Genomic DNA, 19092 nt, shown 5'->3' on the forward strand with positions numbered 1-19092 from the left:
TTCATGAAACCGTAAAAGAGCTGGGTGGTAACAGCTGTTAAACTTTATTAGACCTTAATCTTTTAGTGCCCATTTAATCCAAAGCATTGCTTGTATATGGAAGCTATAAACCAAAAGGGATCTTAACCTTGCTGTTTCTCAAACTGTGTGGAAGGAGATCCCTAAGGCTGCATGACAGGGTGGCTGTGGCGTCTCTGCCTTCTCTGTTTCAGTTACCGAAGCCTCCACTGCAAACAGGCTTGAAATGGCGTTGCTGAGCTTTCCAAGGGTGCTTAGTTTCAGAGATAAACAAGGCTGTTGAAATGATGCCAGATTTTAAAGGCAAACAAAAGTGTTTTTCTTGGAGCAGTTGGGCAGATAAAAAGCTGGTATTTCTTAGGCTCTCAGGTATTCCAGTGGAATTCCTGACCATGGACTTGAACACCAAACCAAGTAAGGTTTTACAAAATGAACTGGAAGACCAAAAATAAAGCACTTTGAAGCATCCAAATTGGGAATAATTAGACCCTGCATCAGGTAAAGCAGGTTTTCAAATGTGTGCTGACAATGACTTCTGGTATTTTTAACAACTAAAAGCTGTTGATAACATGAGAATTGGGTGTCATGTGCAAGTTTTCTGTTGTTTGTCTAGTTCCTAGTGGAGAAGTGTCTGTCATATGCAGAGAAATTTATGGATGTGTTGGCTTTAAATACACCTTTTATGCAGCCAGCAGCAAAGGAAAATCTGGTGAATCACCGTTACTACACTGGGGTCCTGGATTCATGAACCAGCTGCTCAAGACTGCAGAATCCAAGTCAGCGTTAGCAGAACAACAAATGGATTTCTGCATGCCTGCTTCAAGGATGTGCTGACTCCTGTGTGAAATGTCATCATCAACGTCTTCTATCAAACCACTGTCTTCTGAAATGGTTCTTTTGTGTTTTTTTTTTTCTTACTGCAGCACAAATAGAATACAGATAAAGGAATAAAATGTGGGATAAAGTCTTGTCCTCATGCTGTTTAGTGCAAGATTGGCAGTGGATAGCGGATTACTGTTGAGGAACCGTGTAGAGATGAGGTACTGCTAACAACAAAAGTAAAAGCTGAGGCTGGAAATGGTGCAAGGGTTTGTGGTTGATTTCCTCCAGGTACTGAGTGCAGCCAGGAGTGAAAACAAAGTGGTATGAATTTATTGCAAGTCCCTTGTAATATGTCTGTAAACTATGACCAGTCTGTCTCCTGGAGCCCACAGTGCAGTTTTGATAATGTCCTTGTTGCAAAGCTTTGGAAATTTTGGAGCTTTATGAAGGAAAAAAGTTGTAGGGGTTTTTTTGTAAAGCAAACGTCCTGAATGGCCAGGAACATTCATGATTTTTCATTGAGTTCACTTAAGTCCAAATGAGGGGTCTGATCCCATGGGATGCCAAGATCCCTCAAAGTTTCTGAGGGACACTAAACTTTGTTTACCATCTTTCAGTTTCAGGTTCAGCTGTTTCCAAGAATTTTGAGTGTTTTATTTTAACTATTCCTTTTTTTTTTTTTTTTTTTGCATCTCTTCTGTCTGGAAAAAGATACTTTAGAGCAAGCAACTGAAAAAACCTCAATTTCTTTAGTTATGAAGATTTACAGTCTCTTTGCTTTAAAGTGTGCAAGTGTCTTCACAGAGAACAAATAAAACTGAAGGATTCTTTTAATTAAAGCACTAAGATCATAGGAATATCCAACTACGAATTACTTGAGAAATTCCAGTAGAAACAGGTTGCTATTTCTAAACAGGGCTGAGAACCACTGAAGCTACTTGTGGCACTGATGAATGAGTTGAAGTTTACAGTGTTGTGGAATGCCTAAAATATGTGCAACTTATTGCTTCAATAAAGGTGTACCCAGATAAAAGTCTTGGGAATCCATATCAAACAGTGTAATGTGGGGGTTTGCCTCTAATTCTTAATCTCTGCAAATATGTGAGGTATGCTGCTTAGGGGTCTGATATTCTTGTTACTCTTCCTTCTTCCCACCCTTCTCTTCCACTCTGGGGGCAAGGGATAACTGACTCTAGCAATGCAGGAATTTCTTTACAAGTCAGTCTTCTGCTTGTCATTTTAAAATAAGTGCAAGGTGGAGGTGTTGATTTCTGTTGGGGTTTCTGGGTGAACAGAGAAAGTTTCAGTAGTAGCTTCAGCAGTCTAAGTGTACCAGAGCCCTTATCCTTCGGATAAATCAAGTTGCTCTAAGCAAACAACTTAAATACGAGTAAATGTCTCTGTGTGTTTGGGCTGCTGAACTGAGCTCTGTGTGTCTCTGCAGAGTGAACCAGGCAGTTATCTAGGTTTCTAGCCCGAGTTTTGATGTCCATTTGTGGGCTTCTAAATGTACATGAATACCAGCCTTGCTGTCTAAACAGACATATGTTTTGTAGGCAGCTCTGATGACTGGGCTGGTTTAGAGATCATCTTCATCTCCTTTTGATATAATTTTTTCCATCTCTTTTTATGGTATATTTTGAGGTGCTCAACACTGTCCACTAGACTGTAGAAAAAATCAGTGATTTGCTTATTCCAGGTGATGAACACTGACAAAACTGTAACTTGTGTCTAAGTATTCTAACTGGTCTTGTAGTCACGTTGATTCTGGTATGTCCTGCATTAAGAAGAACAAGGTTAGAGTAAAACCAGAAGTTCAGTCATAAAGTAAAAAATGAACCTTGCAAATGAGGAATTCTATTGCTCATGTTCTTTGTCCTTTTATGAATTTTTCTGCTTATGGTTTTTGTGCTTCTTTATGTTTCTGCGAAGCCGGTAACCAGCGCTACTGATGGCTCACATGGGTCCAGATGGTCAGTGACACAATCTGGATTACAGAATTAGCAGCGGGAAGTATTGTGTTACTAACTTCTACATTAACTCAACACCTTCTAGGTTTGGGAGCAGAGGAATTTAGGGAATGGATGAAATTGGTGATTTCTGTTTTGTAGTCTTGCATTCTCATGACCTTGGGGCTGGGACTGTTACTCAGAGGGCTTTAGGTGTGCTGAGACCTTTTTTTGGTCTCTTGCCGCATACAAGCTCTTCCCTCTCACTTCTGTGCAGGAGAGAAGTCCCATTTCACTGTACACTGAATGATACTTTTCTCTTGGAGGGCGGCAGAAGAAAGAACAACTTGGGTAGCTCACAATGAAGGAACCCACATCAACTGTATTTATTTCTTTTAAAATAATACTCACCTTATGCTCTTACTCAGTGTTTTACTTGTGATATTTTAAACCCTCCAGCAGGTGCTGCTGCATCCTGTAAATGTCATCTTCGTGAAGGGAAAAAAAAGTCATGGACTGGACTACAACTGGACTTTGTTCTTTGTTTTATGTCACGACTATTTCTGAGTTCTCTTTTTTCCTCAAACTGTTTGCCAGTCGAGTTACTAAGGAGGGATTTTTTATGATTCCAGTGAGTTTAATCCTGCAACCACTCTGTAAGAAGGGGTTGAAGATCAGTGGGAGTTGCTGATCAAAGTCATGCTTAGAGCAAGTTGAAAAGACCCAGGCAGAAATACATTTGTCTTTCTACAAAATATGAAGAAATCCAAGTGTTTTCTTAGAAATGAAAAGTAGTCCCAAAAGAAATCGAATTTATACAACTTTCCAGCTGTTTTATTGCTTTTCCCAAGTTTCTTGAACTTCAGTAATTTAAGTTCATGATTTTAAATCAGTCTTCTCATTAGCCTTGGTCTTGAGTGCTAGAATTTTGCAAGACAGATTACAGAGTACCCATATTGGAATCTCTGGGTTAGGATTTATACATGAGGAATTGTGCTGAGTTACATACAGGAGATGTGCTTTATCCTGTTTGCTGATGGACCACTTGTGCCAGCCAGCCATGTGTGGGCAGGAAGAGTTGAGATCAGGCCTTGGTAATGGGTAACATATCCTTGAAGTCCTTGAGTTGCATCAGGCCAGAAATGCCCTTGTGAGCTAAGAGATCTCACTGGCCTCTGATACTTGCATCTTTGTACTGTACAATCACAGTGATTAAACTTGGTTGTAACTACGGTCCTGGCACTTTTCAGGTTATCTAGGAGCCTTAAGTCTATGAAATATTGGTTTGCTTTTGATATTTAACCTTAGTAGTACTCTAAACTGTTCAGTATAAGAGTAATGGCAGTTAACTACAGTCATAAATCCCAGGCAGGCAGCACCTGCTACTCTACCCTGTGAAATAGGTTGTGTTCTCTTCTTGTTCTGTCTGGGATGGCTGGAATTACCATCTTTCTCTATCACTTCTCTTCTTTATTTCTTTAAGAAATCCAACCTGGCTGTGGCAGTTACCTCTCAGGAAGTTACAAGGATGGGTCAAGAGGAAAACACCTTCACTTTCCTTTTGGCTCAATCCCAAAAGATTAAATATTAGTTTATAAGAATTCTTGTAATAATCTTCATAATCAAGATGCAGTAAACATAGAGATAAAAAGTCTTTCGTCAATAAGGCCTGAAGTTCTCATGAATTTAATAAATTGGTGACTTTATAATAATTTGATAAATTCAGGTTTGGATCTTCTGGGAGTTTCAGCTCTGTTAATTTCAGTTGCTCTGGAATGTGTATCTGTCTCTAGGAGGGCAGTTAATTTTATGCTAAAGCTGGCAGTATTCACCCAGTTTAGATTCTGTGCAGTTTGGTGTGTCTCTCCATTCATTAGAGAAAAGGAACTGTATACACAAGGTGGCAAACTAGATTTCTGCAGTGTATGTCTTATGACATGGAGATACATAACCTAAATATGATTATAATTAATTGATGCATTATGTATATGTAATCATGATTAACTTATTCAGTGCTTTCTTTTCCTTTATTTCCAGGGCAGCTCATGAGACCTCTTACAGTTTTGGCCCCAGTATATAGTTGAGAGGAGCAAAATGCAAAGTGTGAAGTGTGTGGTCCCCAAAGTGAACGAGTGGCAATGTTGGAAAGAGTTAAAATTTACAACTTTATAATTGTTTTTAAATTTATTTTTTTATAAATGATCGTCAGTTGTTGATGGTGTTGTAAGTAACCACGAAAATGTTGCAGATGATCGTTTGTATTGTCAAGGCAGTTTTACCTTGCTTTTTCTTGAAAGTTTTGTGTGCTGAAAATATGAGTGTGGGTGAAGTCTGCATTTCTACCTCTTTACATAAGTAAGATTTCCAATAGAACTATTTTTGACTTCCTATGTAAGAATACTTATTTTTTACTGTAGCTTTCTAGTACTGATAGGTTCTTCATCTGTTTTTTGCAATACTTAGCCAGGCAACATCTCGAAGAACAACAGATTACAGCTCCTGAGATACAGTTCCCAGAAGTCAGATCAACAAAGGGGTTAAAAGTGAGACAGCCTTTTCCTTCAGTTGAAGTGCAGTGTTGATTCAAGGCTCTCAGTAAATGATTGTTGGAGATCTGCCATGTGTAGCTGAACATTCAGAGTACACCACAGACTCTGCTTCCTCCTGAGGAGCTTTGTCTGTCAACATCTCGCTTTAATTGTAATCTGGTAAGGTACCAGCAGGCAGGGAAAACTCACCAGCCAGCAGCCATGGAAGATCCAGTCTTTACTGACATCAATCAAAATGCTAATGACACCAGTGTCTCTGAGGCTTCAGATTCTGAGGAAAATGTCCATGAAGATTCAGCATCCCCTTTTTCCATCACTAATATCCCAGAAAACACGGATGGTAGTCAAAAGAACTCAGAAGATAGCTGTAATAATTCTGTGGCCTCTCAGCATGGAAGTGATGGAGAAGATGATTCTTCATCTCACCATGGTGCTGAAGAAGACCACCCACAGCAGCAGATGGATCTGATGAGCCCAACTCAGGAAGATAAAGACGTGGAGGGCACAATGTTTGAGAGCAACCTGCATTTTCCTCCAGATTTCCAGTTTCGTCAGAGACAGAGCACTTTTACCAACTCTTCAACTTCCCTCAAGTTTCCCCTTAACAATAACTTTGGAGAAACTAACAACTTTCAGGAAGATTTTGAGATTTCCATTTTTGTGAAGGTAAGAACCCCAAATCAATGTGTGTATTTTCCAAATCAGTGAAATACAGCTACCTACTGCTTTGCTCCCAACTCACTTACCTCTTGCATCTTTAAGCAGAGAAAGAGGAGATTTGTGTTGTGTGGAGGTGCCTGGGATTTCTTCATTTCAGGTGGAAGTATGGTACAAGTATTCTGGTTGTTGCTGCAAATTTATTTATTCTGTGAAATCTCCCTGCTTTTACAGCTAGGCTGCTACTATTTAGTTGAGCTAGTTCAGCTATCCCTGCATTTCACTATCTAGTAGCTGAGAGCTCAAAAGTAATAGTTACGACTTCTATGAAGAAAACTGAATATTAAGTTTAAATAATGCTCATCCCTGAAAGAAGTCTTTCTTTTATTTCTTTCAATATTTAGGTTTATGTATTTCTGTGAAAATTTCAACATGTATTTTCATTAATTTCCAGTTAGGTATAAATTACTGAGGAGGCTTTCACATTTTCTCTAACCTTATAAAGTATTACTTCAGTTTCAAAACTGTAAACACCTGTGTTCCTGAATAAATCCTATGATTCCCTTCATAAAAGCACTTGTATTTAACCTTTCTCAACATTATTAGGCTGAAACACAGGCCTGACAGTTCCTTCTTTTTCCCTATATAAGGATGTTCAAGATCTTGTTTACCTTGAATAGGATAATACACCATGATTATAATATTCTATTATTTCAAGAGAAGTCTCATGAAATTCGTCACTTTTCAACATAAGTAATATTATCCAAATCTGTTTCTCAGTTCCATGGGGGCTTTGGAAGCAGGAGAAGAGATTTTGTCACCACACATAATGGGAAGTGTTTTCAGCAGTCATTATTTGGCTAAGTGACTCCCTGAAACAGCACCTGTCCTATTTCTGTGACTGGATTATGGTAATTGCTAAAAATATGTTGATTTTATGGTCAAAGTAAGAGCTGTGGCATTAGTTCTAGTGTATATTTCTGCATGTAGTCCTGTGTATGTGTTAAAAGTTGCAGCAATTGAGTACATTTTGTTTGTTAGCAGCTACATGGTGCTAGCAACCTGAGAGCTGTATTTTGGCTTAAAATCATTTCTTTAATTTCCTTATTATTTCACATTCCTCATATTTCAAAATAACAATGTCTTCTTTTTCTGTGGATAAAATAAGAAATGTGTGCAGATGCTCCCATTCAGAGTTGTCTGGGTTAATTTGCAAAAGTGAGAAGAGCGGCATTTTGAACAGAACTATCATGGACAAGGTCTGAAGAGGTCCTTTTCCTTGCTTTTGTTGTGGAGTGTAGCTGATTATCCCATAAAGGTTCTTATCAGCTAGTCCAGAGAGAAAGGGAAACTCTGCTCCCCTTCACTTGCCAAACATAAGTGCCTGGAGTCTTTGAGATGTCCTTGAGCCACAAGATAATCCTACCTGGCTGAGAGGTTGAGACATGAGGCTCTCAGGTGATCCATGCTGTGATTCCAGTGGGCAGGGCACTGGATACTGCTGGGTGGGTGGCTGAACTGGACTCCTGTGATGCGTTTTATTCCTTGAGAAAGTGATGATACTTAGTTTTTGGCTTTTTGCTTTTCTGTCTGGTATCAAAGTAATAAAGCAGTAACTCCATGGAGTGCAGATCCAGCTTTGCTCTCTTTAATTATCTAGATAGCAAAAGTCAGCCTGTAAAATGGAAGGTCATAGAATAATATATAACAAGAGTAGTGAAATCCCTGAGGGCTGTGGCTTCTTGCACATGGAACCAGTATCTCAGTTGTGTCAATAAATATTACTCAGAGATGGTTCCCTTCTCTAGTCCACCTGAGGCCAGTGTTGCTCTGAAATTGGGTTCATCTGGGTTTGCACTTTTCTGCAGACACTAACAGTGATAGCAGGACCTTGTGCTGTGGGACAATAGTGGTCATGACACTTCTGCCACTATTTATTCCTTCCTTTGTTTGTAACACTAATAAATCTCTGTTAATGACTGGAAATGTGAATGTCAGAGGACTGAGCACCAGAGAAAGTGGGAAGATTAACTGGTATCTAACTCACAGTGCAGCTGGATGGATAATCTTTACAGTAGTCCATTCATTAGACACCAAGAAAATGTTTACATCACTTTAACTCATTTTTCACTGATTATCAGTACTTGGTAACTATGTTGTGTCAGTGGACTATTTCAGAATGTGCCATAAGGTAAAAAAGGAATTCCCTGTGCCTTTAACAGCAGAATGCAGCATGTACCAACATGAATCTTTGTGTGAATTTGGCACGTCCAGGCTTGTCACAGCCACCTTAATGCCCTTCCAGTAACGCTGTAATTTCTTCAAATAAAAGCCTTTGCAATTTGAACAGAGATATGACTGGCACACAGGCTGTGTTACTGAGTGCACAGGACAGCCTGACCTAATCACAGCTCCAAGGTCCAGCTTTCTCACCTGTACACTGTATTTTCCTGTTGAGCAGCACATTTGTTCTGAAGGTTTAGGTTTCTTAGAAACTTTTAACTTTTTTGTTTTCCTGAAGCTTGAGTTGTTTTTTGAAGACTAGTCCTCAAATTTTCTTTTCAGAAGGAAATTATTGCCCTTCTGGGTTTTTTTATGACCTGAGACTGACTGCAGATTATACCCTGTCTGTACTCATTTGTTCCATGGGAGCACAGTTCCCAAAAGAAGGAAGGCAATTTTTCACCCTAAGCATAATAACAAGCATAATAAACACCTTGTGTTAGGCAAAAATACTGACATAATACAGTGGTTTAGCATCATCAACCTGCACCTGTTGGATCACTGCCCTGGAGTAACAGATGTGTGGATGCTGGAGACCATCTCTGGAGGTCATCTGGTCCAACTCCTTACTTAGAGTAGGATCACCTATAACAGCTTGTTCAGGGCCACAACTTTGGTTTTCATATGACCAAAGATGAAGAAACCACAACTTCTCTATGCAACCATTCTAATGAGTCACACCCTCATGGCAAAACTATGTTTTAAATGTTTTGTGTATCTCAATTTGTGCCTGTTGCCTCCTGTTCTTTTAGTGGATACCAGTGCTTATATTTAAGAATCAGAGCCTAAGCATTTAGCTGTTTCTGTTTGGAATTATGGTATCCTTTAGTAAAATTGCATTAAGTCAGGAGCTGGAAAAGAAAGGGCATTTTTGGTTTTTCCCACAAGATACTTCCCCACTCCCTCATTTGAAGTGCTGAGTCCTGCACTTGGGTCACAACAAGCCCTGAAGTGCTGCAGGCTGGGATAGGAGTGGCTGGAAAGCTGCAAAAGGACCTGGGGGTGCTGGTGACAGCGGCTTGAACATGAGCCAGGTGTGCCCAGGTGGCCAGGAATGCCAATGGCACCTGGGCTGTACCAGCAATAGTGTGGCCAGCAGGACCAGGGCAGTGATATCCCCCTGTGCTGGGCACTGCAGAGGCCATACCTCAAATCCTGGGTTCAGTTTTGGGCCCCTCATGACAAAAAAGACATTGAGGGGTTGGGGTGTGTCCAGAGAAGGGAACACAGCTGGGAAGGGTCTGGAGCCACAAGTCTGATGAGAAGCAATTGAGAGAGCTGAGGGGACTCTTGCTTTCCAAAATCTCTGAAAGGAGGGTGGAGCCAGGTGGGGGTCAGGCTCTGCTCCCAGGGAACAAGTGACAGGACAAGAGGAAACTGCTCCAGTTGTGCTGGGGAAGGTTTAGACACAATATTAGGAATTTTATTTTTTTCATGTGGAGAGAATTGTCAGGCATTGGAACAGGCTGCTCAGGGAAGTGGAGTCACCATCCCTCGACATCCAAAAACATGTGGATGTGGCATTTGAGGACATGGCTTCATGGTGAACATGGTGGTGGTGCTGGGTTGGCAGTTGGACTTGATGATCTTAAATGTCTTTTCCAACCCTAAAAATTCTGTGATTCTGTAGTTACATGATTTCCAGGTCAGGAATGTCTGAAGGCTCTAACTTGGTGACACAACTCTGTGCTAGTTCCTTACTGACGCCCCAAGATGAGCTGAACTGTTGTGAATGACAGACCATGTTCTTCACAGGGACAGTGAGACTCATCATCGTATCACTGGGAAAATCATGCTTCTTCCTATTGAGTTGGCTTTTCTCTTGTTTTATGGAGCATTCTGGTATCTGTTGAGAAAATTCTGTTTAGGAATGTGTATTAATGGTTCAGAGCATGAAGTCACAGGACAAATCTAATTTTAACCATGTATAATTTGAAGAGAGCAGAAGCACATGGATGTCCAGTCAGAAGTTAGTGGTTAAACTGGTGCTTTGCTGAGCAGAACTGAGCATTTCTTACTACACTCATAATCTACAGAGTAAAAAAACTGTATTTGCAGTTTTGGGCTGTAAGATAGTTGTAAGCATAACTGGGTGTCCAGATACCTTCCAGCAATGGAAACCAGTTAGTCTTCTAATTGATTCCAGTGCAGCACATAAGGCTGGTGTCAAGCCGTATCTTCTCCACCAAGGTTTGCAGGTAGTACGGTTAATTCAGGCTGAAGCCAGATGGCAGGTGTAACTCTCCATATGTACACAAAATTACAGTAGTTTGGCTTTTTATGACATTTTAGCCTTTAAAAATATTTTAATAATAAATCTAATGGAACTAAGCAAATATTATTTTGGTCTTATGAATAAGCTTTGAAAAAGTTTGAGTGATTCATAATCCACCTTTTAAATAGTGTTACCTGAGCAAGGAAAAGATCCAATAACTATTTTTAGAGTTGTCCAGTCTTGGCAGATTTACAGACCAAGATGCTGAAGTTGACATGTACACAGCAGGAAATGACTCACGGGGAGCCAATATCCTAACGTGATACCTGTTTTGGTAATTAAAATGAAAGTAATGGTTGTTTATTCCTGCAAATATTCTTGAGGTACCTTACAAGTACAATTAAGTATAGAAATACAAGTCTGGAAAATCAAGTGGTAAGATGTGTCCTCCTGCTCTCAGTCTTATGTAGACTGTCCCTAACAGATGCTTCTTTGGGAACATTCAGTGATGCCAATTCAGCACCTATACCAGTAAGTCTCTGTCAATGTTTAATTATTATCCTCAGTCAAACATTTTCCTTTATTAAAACTCTGTTGCTCTGAATTATGCTATTTTTATTTTTAATAGACAAGACCTTTATGTATATAGAAGACACAGATCAAATTTCCTTCATTCTTTGCTTTCTTAAATGAAACAAATACAGTTCCTTCAGCTTGCCTTCAAGCTTGAGTCATCGTTTCTAAATGTTGAGTGGTTGGTGTATTGTGCTTTGGTTTTTGTTTGTTTTAGGGGTGGTTTTTTTGACCTTTTCCAGTCTTTCTCCAGTTAATTTATATAATTCTTAAGCTCCAGTTTGGAGGTACAGTGTAAACAGCAGTGCAAATAAAAATTACTACAGCAAGTGCCTCTTTAATTCATCATTTATCCAACTCTCTAGTCACTTTATCTGCTGTATTCTAACATATCTTTGAATCCTTTAACATTTATATGGTTCCTCTAGCCCTGGTGTTTCCCCAGTAAGTGCTTCAGTGACAGTCTCAACCATTTGTGACTTGCCCATTTGCAAGCAGGTGTAATGCAGTAGTAATGCACAGTTTGGAGCTGCCATTTAACTTGTAGAGCGTTAGATTTCTCTTCTGTGAGAATTTAGGTTTCTCTTGGTCTGATCAAACTCTGATCACCCCTCATTGAAAACAGCCTGGTTTTGGAGTCAGAGAACTGCTCTGACATAAATCCAGTGTGAAGGAGAGCCTCTCCAGTGCTTTTGCTCTGCTAACTCAGAAAATACAGATACGTCTTTAACACCTCCACACCGTTGTGCAGACCCAGCGTGGCTTCATGGCACCCTCCTCCACCCTGTCATGTACAGCAGACTGGTAATCTCTTAAGATTTAACATATAAACCTAATAGCAACTAACCCTTATTTCTGAGGAGGAAAACTGTGTTGTGGGTCTCTTCACAGCTGCATTTATGCCTATACGAATTAACTCTCTCTCTCTCTCTCTCTCTCTCTCTCTGTGTGTGTGTGTGTGACAAGATTAGTGACAGCCATTCTGTTAGAGATAACACCCAGTCCCCTGACTATCAGTCATGAGCAGAATGTGTGTTTTAGCAGCAGGGAGAGCAGTTTGCTTAATCTTTTGGATACAAGGGATAAAAGGTCTTGCTTCCAACCCTTCCTGAGTCTGTGCTTCACTCAGGCACCTGCAGAAAGGTCTGTGAATCAATTTTGAGCTGGTGCTCCCGTGCCCCACTCAGCACGTGGCTCCAGCCACAGTGGTGTCCGAGCACGGCACAGTAGCGTAGCAACAGCTTCAAAATACAGACCTGTATTATCTAGGAAATTGTCCCTGCACAGTGATTGCAGCAATGGCAAACACAGTGTAAATAATGTAGGTCACACCAAGTGAAAATTAAAACAGGATTTATTTACTCATTTATTATTTCTTCATATATGTTTCATCTTGTGACACCCTCTCTGATGTTCTGAAAACAAGAGTCTTATCTCAGCATGGACTGTTTTCTTTTGAAACATTTCAGAACCTACATTTTTTGAGTGAAAAATGTTTGGATTTGTGGACTGATTACTTCTTCTGGCATTGAAAACTTATCTGTAAGCAGTAATGTCACCTGTTAAATTGATCCTGTCCAAAGCAGAGCGATTTGTATTATTTCTGATTGGTTTTTTTCAGAAGTACCTAAAGAGCATCTCTACTGAGACTAGTATTTTACAAACACAAAATAATGCATAATCCCTGCAGAGCAACATATGTCAATTATTTTGGAGTCTGCAAGAGGAAAGCAGCTTTTCTTCTCTGCTCTTTCTTTTCTTTAGATATCAAGGGTTGGATTTGGCTCATCCAACTGAAGGTGTGTCTGTAAGCCATTAAGTACACCTCTGCAGGATGTGTAGGCTCTTTTTGCAACAAAAAGCTTTCTGAAATAGCACGATGTGATACTAATTCCGATGGCCAAGTGCAGGTACCACCTGTAGGGTGAGGTTACTGATTAGGTAGACTCCGTTCATTGTATGAAGCAGGGCCTAATTCAGTTTTCCAACCACAGGCATTCCGTGCTGGTTTAGATGTCTAAAGGCTTTTTCCTGGCTTCCAGCTGCCTCTGCAGGCCATGGGTGTCCCATAGATCCTGTCTTATAGATGTTTACAGGTTTCCTCAGCTATCCTATCAAATGCTGCTGGATATTTAGGTTTAGGCAACTGCATCAAGCTATAAACTTTCATTGAAAACATTGACATGGTCACCTGAAGTTAAATAAACTGAATACCACTAGTGACAGTTTAAATACAAATCTTGGATGACTAGATTAGATGAGGAGTGAATTCTGGTAACGGACATCTGGAAACAAACTTTAATTAATTTTTTTTCAGGCTATTTTATTTCCCTTTTTGTTTCAGTGTGCACACTCAGCAACAACTGATGTGCAATAGTGATCAAACGTTGTGATGTTGGGCACTTCTGCTGTTCACTGTACAGTCTAAATTAACTAGATTAAATGATCTAATACATTTTAGCATCTTTCCAAGACTGAGAACCAGCACTCTTCCTTTAACTTCAGTCACCTTTTATTTGTTTTTTTTTTAACAGCAATCCCCATATATGTGTCTTTCAACTGTATTTGGTTTAGAATTACTTTTTATTTCAGACACCACAGTAGAAGAGCCAACTGAACATACTAGATTTGAATTCCTAGGTACCGCTTCAAACACAGCTTAAGATTTTAACTGTGAAAAGAAAAATTGTTTGTTTCTTTGGGTCATAAGACCCTGTATTGGAAGGAAATTTTCCACTGTTCTGCCACTGTATTTACTGGTTCACTTAGAAATGTTCTCTCATATGCTTGGTTGTGGCTGAAAAGAGACACATAAATATTTTTCTGTATTGGTGGCAATTTTAAAAGTATTTACTACTTAATGGGAAATGTTATGAACCTTTATGAAACTGCCTTCTGTGGAAAAGAAAAAAAAGGAGGAAGTGTGTCACTAAAATGAGTCATTGCATTGTCATCTGCAGGTACGATTTTTGTATTTAGATCTCTAGATGATCCTTTTCATATCAATTAATTAAACAATTGTTGAATTTTTACTGTTGGTAGGCCTCTGATAATGTAAGACGTCAGTGACATTCATGACGTTACAATGATGTGATCAGGGATAGATGAGAAGGGAATTGGTCAGTGCACAGGTCTGGTTTCAGTACATCCAGCAGTCTTTGAAACCAGGATTTTGATTCACAAGTTGATTGATTTTCTGTTGTAGCCTCCATGCAGGTGTTAATGAAGTAAAACTTGAGAACACATCTGCTGGGAGAAAACCATTGTCTTCCTGCTTATATGTTTATAAAAGATGAGGCACAGAAAGATAGAAATCTGCACACTGACCAAGACTGGTTGCTTTGGGGATTCTAGGTAATCTGAAAAAAAATTCATGGGACTGGATGTGACTTTTTGGGACATGAAATTGAGTCTTCTGCTACAGACAGCCTCATCATGTAATACTTCATTCATAAAGTGATCAAGGTCTATTTAGAAACTATTACTATTATTATTCATTTTGGAAATGTGTTTCAGAATGTCACTGCTCTGAAGGTTTGACACTTTAATTTCCAAATTACCTTTATTCACATGCAACTTAAACATCCTTGCTCTTTTGCCAGAATGGTCCATTAGCATTCATTCATGCATTTAGCTCTTTTTAAAATCAGTTTAGGCTTAGACAACCTCAGATGTTTTTGAGGCTAAACCAGCCAATCCTTTTTGTCTCCATTTCTGCCACTCATCATAGTAATCCCCTTCTGCACATATTTTCTTTCCACAAAGGTGCCTTTTTTTTTTTTCACAGCTGCATTTTGTCTCATGTTGCTTCTGCTTTTATAGCTAAACTAAACAAGCAACAAAAAGATTCTTTTAATAACCTCCTGGTTTAAGATATCTATGATTGTTTAAGTAAACAAATTCTATTTGAGGTGAAATTCTATGTTACTGTGCTTTGGGAGATCTCAACACTGTGTCCCTGTAGCTTGAGCACTTGTTGAGAAGCAGATGGAAAGAGTGGGAGCTTTGCATCTGAAAACAAAGGTATTAGTCACTCCTCTGATTTCTGCTCACATGTATTTGTATCATTTTTGGATTTATTTAAAAATCTATTCTGTTAAACATCTGGCCAGGAGAAGTGTTTTATACTTGCCCAACATTTATCTTGCTCTATAAATATGTATATCCTTAGCTGTAATACTGGTACTTTGGGTGGCTCCTCATTGCAAGAGGGTCTCTGTTAGCCTGAAATGACCATCATCAGAAATTCTTCCTAGTTTTAATATCTGTTAGCTAGGACTTTCCAGATGAGTACGGGACAAAATAATTCAGGAATACTGATTTTCATAGAATAGACTTATTGACTTAACAGTCCTTATTTTAGCTTTTTTTTTTTTTTTTTTTAATATCACACTGTGATTCAGGCATGGCAGATAACCTTTCTTGTACATTTCATGGACTTTTTCACAGGCCATCAAGAAGCACCATTAAAAGTGAAGACAGCACACATATCCCAGTTGTTAAAAAAAAGAAGTGCTGCAGCACATTGAATGCTGTGATGCTTATCCACGAAAAGAATAAAGTCTTATATGCCTAATGTTTAGATACAAGAACTTTAATTCACATTCTTCTCACTATTTTAAATTAATTTCTCAATGCCCTAAGTTCCTACAAGGTCATATTTATGAAAAGTTACTAAAAGAATATACTGGATGAAGGTCCAGTATCAAAAATCTGTTATACACCATGTGGCCTGTTTTGAAGAGGCACCAATCTGTCTTTCCTTTCTTTGGTGAGCCCATGGATTTGTAAATAATCACAGTAAGTAGTTTCTAGTTACAGAGTACAGTTACCCGGTGGCATAAAAAACACCACCTTTGTAAAAATACCACAGATTGATTTGTAAGTGTATCATACTGAATGATTGCATAATTTATTGGACTTCATGAGGGACCTTAAATTCACTAATTTACACCAAACATAGGCAGGATGCTTATCTGTTGAATCAGTAACTTCCTTATGGTCCTAACTCTTCATGTCCTTGGTGTGCTGGCGCCTTACGGGAACCCTTATAAAGAACAGTCGAAGTTCAGAGCAGCAAATTCAGTCATTTGGCTCCTCCCTGTGAGATTGCTGCGAGTGAAGTTTGGCCGGAGCAGAGTTTCTCTGCGGCCCCGGGCGCGGATTGGCCCCGCACCCGCGGCTGATAACAGCTAAAAATAGCCCCAGTATAAAAGCCCGGCCAGCAGCTCAGCCACCCTGGTATTCCTTCCTCGACTGCCTGCCAGGGAGGAGACCGTGCTCTCCAAGTCCCTGCAAGGATGTGACCAAAGAACACTCTGCTGCCTAATTCCACCTAACAATTAACTTGTCAAGACTGGACTGTGTGACTCATGGGGATGGTAACCAAGTACTGTTTCAGATATTAAAAAAAAAAAAGAAAAAGACACAGACTGAAGGCCAGATTTTCCAAGCAGTTTTCCAAGCAGAGCGTGACAGGTGGGCTGCTGGAAGGTCTTTGGAAGTGTGCCTATAGAATACTGCATACAAGAATGTTGTATATATTCACATAATCACCTGTATGGAGAGCGTACTCTGTGATGATGGAGTTTTGAACACTTGGGAAAACAAATGTATTTTCATTTGACAATGGTTTGACTGAGCTGGCATTGAGGAGTTCAGGAGTCTATTCTTAGCTTGCTGTTGATTCTGGGGGAAATTGGGTCATTTCCTTGCATTTTTGTTCACTTTCAAGCTTTTGTTTTAAGCTGTAGGCTGGGGGATCAGTGACTTCAGTGGCTGAGTGCCTTGCAAGATAAATCTTTGGGTGTCTAAAGTCCTTTGGATGAATAAAGAAGACACCAGTGTTGAAGAGCTCCCTTTTAAAAGTCTGGCATAAGTTACACTGACTTGAAAATAGGCTGTAAAGAGGGAAAGAATTAGAAAGCATTAAAAATCAGTGGCACTATCAGCCCTATCAACAGTGAACATTCCCATACGTATTATTTCCAGTGGCTCTGAGTCGTCCTCTTTGATTTTATGAAGCTTTGCACTATGAAGTTTGTATGTGTGGATTCCCCTTCATTTTATTTACAGAACTTTAATATTTTTTTTTGTTTAAAATACAGTACAAGGTTTATAATATCTTGGGAGAGCTATAGGTGACCTGGCTAACTTGCTTTCATTTGCTTTCACTTTTGATATTATATACTTATTATCTGAAAAGGACTATCAATTTCTTCTTAATTTGTTGTTTAATTGCTAGATCTCTCATGGCAAGTGAGATAATTACAGAGAGTGTTGGTTTGGTAGTTCTGTAGCCTAAAGTCATCTTCTTCTGCTCATGAGACCCAGCATGATGAGAGATGATAGAAACTCCCTTACTTCCACCTAGTCAAGATGCAGGGCTGAGTGGAGTCAGATCTCACAACACACCCAGCTTCATCCTCATGAATTCTGCTTTTCCTCTCTGAAGGTCAATTTTCTGCATGAACCTGTAGTCAAGACTTAACTGGAGAGTCTCTGTTTGATGCTATGATCTGCAGGGGAATTTAGGTTCTCTCTCAACATCACGAGATACCTTTATATATATTTATTAATTAGTCTGGTATCAACTCTGACTTGCTGCTTGGCTAGAAATGGGTAGAAATTGCTAATAATGAGTAAAGGAGTCTATATCTCATTAGAACTTTTCTGACTGATGTAGGTCTCACAGGAAAACCTAGTCCACCTTCTACAGAATGGTATCAGAGTTGTCACCAAGATCGGAGCAGTGAGAATGCAAAGACAGCCTGGGTTTTGACATTTTAGTGGTCTGTGAGGTTGCTCCCAGGTGTTGCAGCTGCTGACTTTCTTACAAAAGTGATACCTGCTACATACTCTGTGAAAATTTTGTGATTTCGGCCAAAGGTGACAAGTTTTTGGAAAATCTTCCATTTAAGAGGGAAAAAACCTTCTCTTCCTAGTTAGGCTAGCCAGTATTCCCAGTTCTGACAGACTTAAACAAGGCACCACTGTTATTTAGACTGTGCTCAGTGCTGAATTTCACCAAAAAAAATTACTCGGTCTTAAGCCAACCTCCTTTTATAAGAATTGCTACCAATATCTTCCACTTAAGGATGTGGGACAGGTTCTCTGAAGTCCTAATGACCTGGGTTTGATGGCCGCCAGCAAAAATCTGTTAATGTGAAAGTGTATTTGCAGAAGAGAAGGTCACATCTGTTCTTAACTGACCACCCTGCTTCAATTCTTTCTGGATGTATGCATTAACTCTGCAGTGAAAAGGGTCCCCAAGCAAAAATACCCCAAAAACTAAAATGGAGTATCACCAAGTCAACTTTAGGTGCTGCAAGATGTTGAACTCTTACTTTGAAGTTCTTAGGAAGGAAAAAAAGAACTAAGAACCCACCGTTCATTTCGTAACAGCTTGCAGTGATGCACTAAGGCAAGTGAGCTGGCAAACTTTGTGGAAACTTTCTCACAGAAGAAGTACCAAAAGGTGAAATGAAAAATGAATGAAGGCAGTTTATTAAGGAGAATGGAAGAGTTCTTCAGTTCACTGTGAGGCTCAAGGTCAGCCAGCTGCATTAACCCAGGTGAGCAGCACTGCCATTGACAGAGGCATCACCACTGCAGAGGTTAAACTTTGCTGCCACAGAGTGATGTAAGGGTGTTGAGCTCTGCTATTTCACACTGATCAAGTGTGTGCTTTTCAGGGATCAAAAATCCAGAGGCCCTTTTCTTAAGCCAAATAGTCCACACACCACAGAGGATCCTGAAATCCACGGTGCAGATCCGTGCACATAACATAATGATGCCAGCATGTAAAACCATGGGGACTAGCCTGAGTCATGGGTAATTTCAAACTGAGCTTCTGAAGGCTTCACCTTTTAGAAATAATGTGCATCAGAACACAGAAAGCAATTTCAGCTTTCAGCCAAATTGTTTGCTAAACAGTGTGAAACACAAATGTACCCAATGAAATCAGCAGCAACTGGGCATTGTTTGAGCCTTATTTACTGGGAGGAATTGAGAACTAGCCTGAGAT

The 19092-nt window shown here is 39.6% G+C and overlaps 1 protein-coding gene across 1 annotated transcript in view; it reads left to right on the plus strand.

The window, feature by feature from the left end:
• Positions 1–5539: 5539 nt before the first annotated feature.
• The window catches only part of CLIC5 (chloride intracellular channel 5), a gene marked incomplete at its 5' end in the record, with an annotated part of 78853 nt that continues 65300 nt past the window's right edge, over positions 5540–19092 (plus strand). The window contains one exon of the mRNA XM_082276900.1: positions 5540–6004. Coding sequence (XP_082133026.1) covers positions 5540–6004 — 465 coding nt within the window. The remainder of the gene's footprint in view (positions 6005–19092) is intronic.

This window comes from Coloeus monedula (genome assembly GCF_965178545.1).
Source record: "Coloeus monedula genome assembly, chromosome: 2".
In the NCBI taxonomy this organism is placed as follows: Eukaryota; Metazoa; Chordata; class Aves; order Passeriformes; family Corvidae; genus Coloeus; species Coloeus monedula.